Below are 10125 nucleotides of genomic sequence, written 5' to 3'. Positions count from 1 at the left end.
TTGAGACAAGGTTGCTGAGACTGGCCTCAAACTTTTGATCCTCCTGCCTCAGCCTCCTGAGCCACTGGGATTACAGGTGAGCAGCACCACATTTGGCAATTATTACTAATTTTTAATTTCTGAATAAGTCGCCAACAGTCTGTCTGGTCACCTCCAAATACTTTACTCTGTGTTTGACACAAACAAGAAGTCTCCCCTACACCCATCGCAGAACAACGGTGAGAAGCAGGAACTCACACAGATGGATCACTAAGGTCTAACGCGCAGATGGCAGCTACCATTTATTCTCCACTTGTGCCAATAATGTCCACTGTCTATTTTGCTTTCCCCTGGAGACATCTTTACCTAAATACTTTAAGACATGTGTAAGTACTTGTCAGAGCTGAATAAAAGTTACCTCTTAACATTGAGCCTTGGAGGGCTGGGGAGATTCAGACTTTGCTACTGAGAGAAGGGGACAGTCCTACTACTTCCCACCCGCCCCCCCATGGGTTGGGAATTGAAAGGGACAGATCAGCCTGCAGGTCGCAAGGCTGAAAGGGCTGGAGTCCAGGGATCTCGGTCCCCGAGGACGCCACGCTCAGAATCTACCCTCGTCCTGCGCCCGCCTTGGTGGAGATGGCTATGTCGGCGGCGGCCGCCAGGGGGGGACCGTCATCTGTTGCTCAGGTTTTGGGCTCGAAGCCCAAGGCGCGTCTCTCCGAGGCGTGGCTTGGGACGAAAATTCCCGAAGCTGGGCTGCCAGACCCAACTTGCCGTCTCTCCTCGGGGCCTCCGGCCTCGCTCCTCCCGCTGCCGAGACCTGCGGCCACCACCGAGCACTGCGCCCAGGTGCAGGGATCGGGGCACTCGGTGGCCCTGGCCTCTCCCAGCCCGCCCTAAAGGGGACCGTCAGCGCCGCCCTGGGCGCTGGGGGGCGGGCCGTGGGGGTTGGCAGGGCGGGGCGTGTGCTGATTGGCAGCGGGGACCCTACACCCGCCTTCGCATCTCCTGCGGCTCTGCGGGGCCCTCGCCAGCCGTCGCGTCCGCCCCGAGGACGCGTAGGCTGGGACTTGTCCCGACTCGGCGCAGCGCGCAGCCGGCGACGCCCACCAGGGTTCCCAGCCCCGCCCGCCGGCGGCTTTTCCAGGGGCCGCGGGAGACGAGATGGCGGGAGAGAGGAGCTGGGGACATGCATGCACATGTTCACTGCGTGGTTTCAGGGTGCCCAAGTGATCATTTCCCCATTTTGCTCATGAACCCACTTTGGCGTCCGCTGGCCCCGCGACGTGGTGCCAGGTGATGGGCTGAACCCCTCGCTGCTCCGGACCCAGCGCACTAACTCCGACCCGGGGACCTGGGACTTGCTTTGCAAAATGCTGCATCGTGACCAGCTGCAGGACCGACCCCTCCACCTGGAGACCCTCCTGCGCCCCAGCAGACAGGCCCTGCCCCAGCGGGTGCGAGTGCGAACCCCGCTTAGGACACGGGTCCCCTGCGCGACCCTGAAGCGCGGTCTTCGCCCCTGAACCCGTTTCTTCATCCAGATGCAAGGACACGGACACAGGAACTGGGGTCTAATACTTTATTTTCCATCCTTCTTCCCGGCCTCCCGCGACCCCAGGCTCTGGGTTCTGCTCAGAAAACCCTCACGGACCCCAGCTGCACATCTCCGCCCACCTCCATCACGCGCACGCGCGTCAGCGGCAGCCGGTGACGGAAGTGGTGGTACTCGGAGTCCCCGACCACGGCCTGGGGGAGAGGGTCGGGTTAGACTCCGCTTAGGGACACCAGGTCCAAGTTCCAGCTCTGCGTCTGGGTGCCTTGGGGAAGGTCTCTCAACGACCACTCTCGGCTGGGACTGGATCCTAGTCGCTGTCCCCAAGCCGCTCCCTGGCTCTTCCCCTTCCCGGCCTTTACGCCTGGACATCTGGCACGACTGACCCCGAGTAGGGTGGAAGATGTCTGGTCTGGGTCACTTCACACACACCCCCGCAAGACACCACCCCTTGGGCTCTGTCCACCTCGCCCTGGCCCTGTCACTGCCCAGCACCTGGAAGTGGCCCAATCAGGGAGAGGGTCTGCGTAGGCCCCTTCCTGGCAGTGTTCCCAAGCTGTCCCCCAGCGCAGAGCCGACTCTAGTGCTCCGCTGGGGAACTTCCCTGTCGCCGAGCCGCACCTTAAAGCCATCTTCCGTTGTGATGAGAAGGACCTCGAAGGGCTGCCCGCGCTGGAAGGGGAGGCCAGGGCCGCGCTCCTCCCGGCCCCAGGCGCCGTGCTCCTTGCTGTTGAAGACCACCTCGGTGGCGTCCATCCGCGGGTTGAAATGCAAGGCCGCGTCCGCCTCGGGCTCCTCGCTGCACAGCAGGTTTACGTGGAACCTGCAGGGGACGGTGGGCGACAGGTGGGCGACAGGGCTCGGCTCAGGGAAGGCTGTGCTGGGACCGCCCCTCTCCAGACCCCGCCAGAATTTCCAGGGACCAGAATCCTCACACACCGCAGAGGGGGGGAGGCCAACTAAAGGCCACGGATTGCAGATTCCGATGACGTTTATGGGATTCCAGGGCACACATCCCCCTAGACCAGGGTCCCTGTGCTCAGGCCAGAGCCCCCCTTATTTCCAAAGAGCTGCCGACCAGTCCTGGTACTAATGGCCAGAGTGATTTGGATTCCCAGGAGAATGCCGGGAAATTCTCAATTCCTAAAAGACTAGGAACAGTCCCAGGGTCCCCACTATTTACAGAGCACCCAGAAGGCCTGAAGTCCCAGATCTAGAGAGTCATAGGATCGCCTGCCGGGGCCTCCCAGGTGCCCAGGTGGATTCTGGGAGCCCAGGCACAGTTCCAGGGTCTTGGAGGCTCAGACATGGAAGTCCTAGGACCTCACGTGGAGCCCTGAGGTTGCCCTGAAATCCCGGAATCTTAGGGAGAACCAGGCACCTGGTGGACGAGATTCAGATTTCTGAATGTGAGAAAAGTGTCCCCCAGGAGACTCCAAGGCTCTGGTGGACAGAGATGCCCTGGGGCACCGTCTCTGGGCTACTAGGATGGGGACCGGCTGAGCCTGGAGAGTCCCCACCCCTTCCTCCTGAGCGGTCTCACCTGCTGGCCTTCTCAGGGACCACTCCTCGAATCCTCATCACGGTGCCCACGCGGAGGCCCTCGGGCAGAGAGGTCTTATGGGGGACGTTCTGCAAGATTTCGGATATGGGGGCATTGGGAACCCAGAGACAGAAGTGGGTTCACCAACCCGGAGAGGGGGAAATGCCTGGGTCAGGATGGGCAGGAAGCGCAAGAGAAAGGGTCACAGAGAAAGAAAGAGGAGAGAAGAGACCGAGGCAGGGGAGCGGCGGGGGTGGGACAGAGAAAAAAGGTTTCAAGAGAAAAACCAGGACGAAGCCATCGAGAGGGAGAGAGATCACCGGGAAGGACTGTCCGCCCAGACACATGGCCCTCGGGGATTCCCAGGCGCATTACCCACTTTCTCCTTGGAACTGGAGGCCTTAGCCAGGCCTCGGCCCTCGATCCTGGCCCAGGGAGCCTGTGTCCAAACCCACCCCCACCCTGGCCCCTAGACTCACAGTGCTCCCTGACATGGCTGGCAAGTGGTTCAGCAGTGGTGGTGGCAGCGAGCTGCTGGGGGACCTTAAGTAGAGGCTGGGTGGGGCAGGCCCCGTGACTCATCCCTCCCATCGCCCACACCTGGCACAGACCCTGGCCCTGGGGCAAAGCTGGCATGTCTGGGGCAGGCCCTGGTTCTGGCCTGGCCCCCACACTCACTGCAGGATCCTGCTGCCCTGTGGCTCCCCTTGTGCTGTAAGAAAAGGCAGGTTCATAAGAAGAACCGGGGTGGGGCCAGGGTTGCCACCAGCCAGCCAACCCTCCCAGCTCCTGGCAGGCAGAAGTGCGGGGCTCATGCTGGGTCCTGAGGGCCCCACTGGGCTGGAGTCTCCTGCCCTGGGCTGAGGACAGCTGCACAGAGACCCAGCTTATGGCTCTGAAATGGTATGACAATAGTGACAGTTAATCATGGGGAAGGGTGGCTCCCAGGGACAGGATGGTGCCCCCTTGTCCCTTGCTTTATCCTGGGTTTCCACAGGGTGCCAGGCACATGGTAAGTGCCCAGTGACTTGGGGTGGAACAGGGAAGACAAAGGAAGAGCCTCCGGGCTGCCTGGTGGGCAAGAGACCACTGACCCGGCCCCAGCACACAGGGCGCCGCTGGTCACCCTTCGTGTTGTGTTTGATACTGGGGATTGAACCCAGGGGCACCCTACCAAGGAGCCACGTCCCCAGCCCTTTTTGTTTTTCATTTTAAGATGGTCTCACTACGTTGTTTAGGGCCTCGCTCAATTGCTGAGGCTGGCGTTGAACTTGCAATCCTCCTGTCTCAGCCTCCCGAGTCACTGGGATTGCAGGGGTGCACCCAGCTCAGAGCACCACATTTTACAGAAAAGGAGACCGAGGCTGGAAGCGAAGCAGTTTGCCCAAGGCAGAAGCTGTTCAATCGTGCCCACCACTTCTAGGTCCCCTGGCCTCTAAATCTGTCTCGATTATTCTGTCCTGTCTCCCTCCTACCCTGTCACCACATGTGTCCTGTTTCTCTCCGTCAAGACTCTCTCTTGCTCCTCCTCCCAGAACTCCTGGCACCTTTCCACTGAAGTTTCAGATGGGGAATGGACTCGGGGTGTCCTCGTCCCCACCACTGCCCAGACCAGGAATGAATCAGGGTGGGGACCCTGCCACCCGCCCAAATTCCAGCCCCCTGGAGCCCAAGACACCAGAAGAAGAATCCCAGAATGGGAAGTGGAGGAAGAAGGCTGAAAGAAGTTTCTGGAAAGCAGGGGAGAAGGAGAGAGGGGGCACACAGCAGAGACCTCTCCTAGCGGCCCAGCAGCCCCACCCCTGTCCCACCCATGGGTGGCCCAGAGCCCTGCAGCAGGGGCAGACCGGAATCCACTTCCTCCTTCCCCAATCCCAGGCCTCCAGACTGTCCCCATCGCCACCTAAAGCACCCGGCCAGGGGCAGGTCCAGTTCACAGTAGCAAGAGCTCCAAGAGGGACACTGGCAGCCCCACCACTGTGGGGGCTGCAAGCACCCCCATTCTATGGAGGCGAAAACGGAGTCCTACAGGGGTGCAGATCAGCCGAGGCCAGATGGCAAGGAGAAGGCCAGGCCCTGAGCTGGAGGACTGAGCCAGGAGGACGCAGGGATGCTCCTGAGGTTTCTGTCATTGTAACAAAATACCCAAGAAAAATAACGGAAAAGAAGAAAGATCAGTTTTGGTCTCTGGTCTCAAGTTTCAGTTTGCGGGGGGCCTGGCCCCATTTCTCTGGGCCTGCGGTGAGGCAGAACCTCACGGCGGGCCTCCAAGGGCTCCCCGCAACAGCCCCCCACAGGGAATCCACCCACCGTTGAATCCACTGATGAGGTCAGAGCCCTCATGAGCCAGTGTCCTCCAAGAGCCTCACCTTTGAACCCTGCTGCGTTGGGGACCAAGCCTTCAACACATGAGCCATGGTGGGGGGGTACATTTCAGATCCAAATAAGCAATGGGTTTCAGGTACAATGTCATCCATGTGTGGCTCTGTGAATGGCGGGTCAAATAAATCAGACTCTTTTGACATTTTGTGGTAGAGATGGATATGCCATCACCAAAATGACAGAAACTAGACCGGGCTGGGTGTCGTGGACCCAGAAGGCAAGGAGGATAAGACCGATGCGGAGGGGTGTGGTGGTCAGCTTTCATTACTGGGAGCAAAAGTCTAACAAGACCACTTAAAAAGGAAGGGTTTATTTTGGCTCAAAGTTCAGGTTTCAGCCCATGGTCTGTCGTCTCCGAGGCAGCAATAGCATGGCAGAGGGTGTGGTGGAAGAAAGCTACTCAGCTTGTGGCAGCCAGAGAACAGAGAGAGATGAGAGAGAAGATAAGGCCTTCCAGGGCACACACCCAGTGACCCACTTCCTCCGACTGGCTCCTGCCTCCCACGAACCCATCAGCTGTCAATGGACTCATCCACAGATGAGGTCAGGGTCCCCACGATCCAATTATTTTCGAAAATAATTGAACACATAAATCTTGGGGAGATGTTCTAGATCCAAGCCATATCAGGCTGCCCCTGGCCTCAAAGGGTCATGCCCATCTCCCAACGCAGAAGGATTCAGTCTATCTCCAAAACCTTAACATTTCCAGCACAGCTCAAAAGTTCAAGTCCAACGTCTCTACGGAGACTCAAGGCAAACCCTTCCTTGTGAGCCCCTGTAACCGTCAGAAAGCAAGCTGCACGTTTCCCATGTGCCATGGCACAGAGTCAACACTCCCATCCTAAAAGTGAAGAATAGGCCTATAGAGAGAAGGGATGGTACCAAAGCAACACAGAAACCCAGCAGGGCACATGCTAAGTCCCAGCGCTCCTAGGGGACGTTCAAGGTGGTGAGATGTGAGTTCCAAATGGCTGGGGCGGCCGCACCCCTATGGCCTTATCAGTTACAGCCCACAGGGCCTCTCTCCTGGATTGGGGGCGGATGTCTATATTCCTGGAAGCTCTGACTTCCTGGAATATCCATTGGAGCTTCAAGTTCATGATCACAGCTTCAAGCTTCATCCTTTCAGGGGCTGCCTGAAGAGATTCCAACCCTGACACACATTTTCTGGCCTCCCGTGTCCTCCCTTTTCAGTCTGTGTGGAAGCTTCCACGACCCTGTAAATCCAGCATTTTTCATTCCTGCAAAACGAGCATCAGATGGATAACACCAAGATCCGAGTGACAGCCATCCCTCCTGGGACCATGGCTGCAGTGGCCCCTTAGTGCCTGGGTGGCTGAACACAGCAAAACAAATCCCAGGAAAACAGTTTCCTAGTCATCCTGTGGGAGCAGGGCACACCCCAGCTCTCTTTTCCAAGCAACATCTTTCAAAAGGACTTTCACTTTTGCACCTTGAACTTGGGAAGGGTGAGGTTTTGCTGATTGCTTCAAGACATCTTCCCTATAGTCTCTATGAAAAAGTTTTCAAACCTTTCTGCTCTGCCTTTTGCTCCCAATAATCACAGTAAACCTGATTTAAAAAACAGCCAGCAATCCCCATGCCACAGCCTGAAAAATATGCTGCCTTCAAATTTCCTCCACCAGATTAATTAGTCTGTCACCTTCGCACCCAGTGTTAGGGCATGGACAAAATGCAGACAGGTTCTGAGCTAGAATGTAACACAAATGGCCTCCAGTTCAACTCCTGGTAAGGGTCCTCATTCCCTTCTGAAATCTTATGAGCATGATCATTACTGTCCACCTTCCTAGCAGTACTCTAGATCACTCTAGAATGGTCCATTAAACTCTGTTTACAGCAGTTTAAATCTTCTCCAGCCTGCATCTCCAAACTTTTCCAAACTCTTCCTGCAAACCAATTCCAAAGGTTTCTGAACTAGATAGTCAAGTTAGTCACAGCAACCACCCCACCAGTCAGATTGTCATTATGGTGACCAAAGTACCCAACAAGAGCAACTTAAAGGAGGAAGAGCTCATTTATTTTGGTTCATGGTTTCAGGAGTTGTAGTCCATGGTCTACTGATGGTTTCTGAGACAGAAACATCATGGCGGAAGGGTGTGGTAGAAGAAAGCTGCTCAGTTCATGGCAGCCAGGAATAAGAAGAAGGAGAAGAAGAAAGAAGATAAATTCTTCCAGGGCACAGCCTCAGTGACCCACTACCTCCAACTAAGACCCACCTCCTAGTAGAACATTCACAGATGAGGTCAGAGCCCTCAGCCTCCAAGTGTTCCTTAAAAGCACGGCCCCTGAACACGTGAGTCTGTGTGTGTGTGTGTGTGTGTGTGTGTGTGTGTGTGTGTGTGTGGGCAATCCAGATTCCAACCATAACCAGGTGGACCAGGCTTCTCCCCAAACAAAGGAAGGGACAAACATTTGTGGTGTTGCTGAGGTGGGTTAGGTGGTATTTCTCATTGACCATCAGTGTGGTATGCTTATAAGGAATATTTCTCTGGTGAAAGACATGGATTGGTAGTTACCTGGTTTATTCTTGGAGATTGTGTGGCACCCATATCCTGTCTTTTATGGTGTACCTGATCTCTGTCCTACCTGGTCCTAGCAATAAACTTGTTGAAATACTTGGGAGGGAAGGAGGAAAGACAACAGGGAAAAAATACCAATTTTAAGGAATAACAGGTCGGGGCGTAAGGGTTTGGGTATTTCCCCTTCCTTTCCAGATACCATGCTTTTAGTGGGTCACAGGTCAGAGCCTAAAGCCTTTAGGGTTTTTCATTTTCTGTGTCCTGGGTGGTCCCTAAGTGTCTCAATTCCTCTGTGCCTCCTTCTTTATATCATTTCTGTTTCCCACGGACTCGCCATCTCACCTGATTCTCCATTGTGGCTGGGTATGACTTCATGTGCCGCCTGCAAGTCCAAACTCGCCTTTGGCGATTGGCTAAGTGTTGGCATGAATCTATCATCTCATTCATTTCTTGGAATTGAGATATGCTTTGTCCTTGATTGATGTTCTTCCTTGTAAGTTCTGTATTTTTTTTAATTTTTAAATTCTAATGTGTTGTGTTTGGCAGCAGAATGTGTTACAATTCACATTACACACCCAGAGCACAATTTTTCATGTCTCTGGTTGTACACAAAGTTCATGATCACAGCTTGGTGTGTACGTGTACTTAGGGTAATGACGTCCATCCCATTCCTCCGTCTTTCCTATCCCTGGGCCCCCTCCCAAGGGATTCTGGACTTTCTTGTAAGTGCTGAACAATAGTTCCATGAGCATTTTTCATTTCTAAATAATTTATTTCTTAATATACTCATTTATATGTATGTATATATAAATGAATACTCCACCTTAAATAAGAGTTTAATGAGTTTTGATAAACATGTAGACCTGTGTTATCTCTAGTTCCCTAGTGTCCCCAAACAGCTATCTCCCTCCCCCTGCCCCAGGAAACTATTGTCATCCCTGAGCATTTAAATGCCACAAAGTGGCTGGGCATGGTGGCACACACTTGTAATAGGGGGTGGGGAGGCTGAGGCAGGAGGACCTCAAGTTCAAAGCCAGCCTCAGCAAAAGCAAGGCGCTAAGCAACTCAGTGAGACCCTGTCTCTAAATAAATACAAAATAGGGCTGGGGATGTGGCTCGGTGCTCAGTGGTTGAGGGCCCTGAGTTCAATCCCTGGTACCAAAAAAAAAAAAAAAAGACACAAAATTTCATCTGCAGTAAAAAGGGCTGGGTAGACTGATTTTTCTGACTTTAGTCCTCACTCAGGAAACAACTTAGGTGACAACATTCTAATTGCACACAAGTGGCTGTAGGAATTCAAACCTAAGGGCTCCCTCAGGGTCAGTTTGCAGGTGATTTTTTTTTTTTTATTCATTTTGTCTACAGTGAATTCAGAGCTTGCTTTGGTTTTGTAAATTAACATTCCAGTGGTGAAAAATGCCACATTTTAAAAATCTGCCTTTTGAAAGCTCTTTTGTCGGGCTGGGGATGTGGCTCAAGCGGTAGCGCGCTCGCCTGGCATGCGTGCGGCCCGGGTTCGATCCTCAGCACCACATACCAACAAAGATGTTGTGTCGGCCGAGAACTAAAAAAAAAAATAAATAAATAAATATTAAAAATTCTACCTCCCTCTCTCTCTCTCTCTCTCTCTCTCTCCCCCCCAGAACTAAAAAATAAATGTTAAAAAATTAAAAAAAAATTAAAAAAAAAAGAAAGCTCTTTTGTCAGTTCAAAGTCTTATAACTCTATTTAGACATGCAGTAAATTGAACAATCCAGTTGCTGCAAAGGGGAAGTCTTTCCCGCCGTGTGCAGTTCCATTTATAAACTTAGCTGGTTAAACGCTCCTAAATATTTTAAGTTGCATGTACAGTTTGCATAATGTATTCGTTTTTCAGTTTTTCAATTTTGCAATAAACATTTCCAAGTAATAAAGTGGTTCTTGTAAATTTCAGTGCATGAGCAATAAAGTATAATGAGCGGCTCTCTCTCCGCCTCTTTTGGCTGCCCCTCCTTCTTTTGATGAACAATGGGGTCCTAAGGCCATTCCCTTGACTGAGTGAGGTCACTGGGTCATTGGTGGGGCAAGGAATTTGAGGTAGCCTTTGTGGGACTCTGAGCTCTCTAGAGAGCAATATGATAAAG

At 53.5% G+C, this 10125-nt stretch overlaps 1 protein-coding gene across 1 annotated transcript; it reads right to left on the bottom strand.

The window, feature by feature from the left end:
- Positions 1–1617: 1617 nt before the first annotated feature.
- Lgals7 (galectin 7) lies at positions 1618–3574 on the bottom strand. The gene is made up of 4 exons (XM_026412185.2): positions 3560–3574; positions 3081–3169; positions 2159–2360; positions 1618–1731 (listed from the first exon to the last, which is right to left on the bottom strand). The coding sequence occupies exons 1-4, from the start codon at positions 3572–3574 to the stop codon at positions 1618–1620; spliced, it is 420 nt and encodes a 139-aa protein (XP_026267970.1).
- Between the last annotated feature and the right edge of the window lie 6551 nt (positions 3575–10125).

Source organism: Urocitellus parryii, chromosome 15 (genome assembly GCF_045843805.1).
Source record: "Urocitellus parryii isolate mUroPar1 chromosome 15, mUroPar1.hap1, whole genome shotgun sequence".
Taxonomy (NCBI): Eukaryota; Metazoa; Chordata; class Mammalia; order Rodentia; family Sciuridae; genus Urocitellus; species Urocitellus parryii.
The sequence above is the reverse complement of the archived record's forward strand: the minus strand, read 5'-3'. Positions and strand labels throughout refer to the sequence as shown.

Bases quoted from the DNA above. Each gene is read 5' to 3' on its own strand.
- Lgals7 (XM_026412185.2), bottom strand. The intron at 2,361-3,080 runs GTGAGACCGCTC...CGTCCCCTGCAG, and splicing joins GTCCCTGAGAAGGCCAGCAG to GTTCCACGTAAACCTGCTGT. The intron at 1,732-2,158 runs GTGCGGCTCGGC...CCTCTCCCCCAG, and splicing joins CAACGGAAGATGGCTTTAAG to GCCGTGGTCGGGGACTCCGA.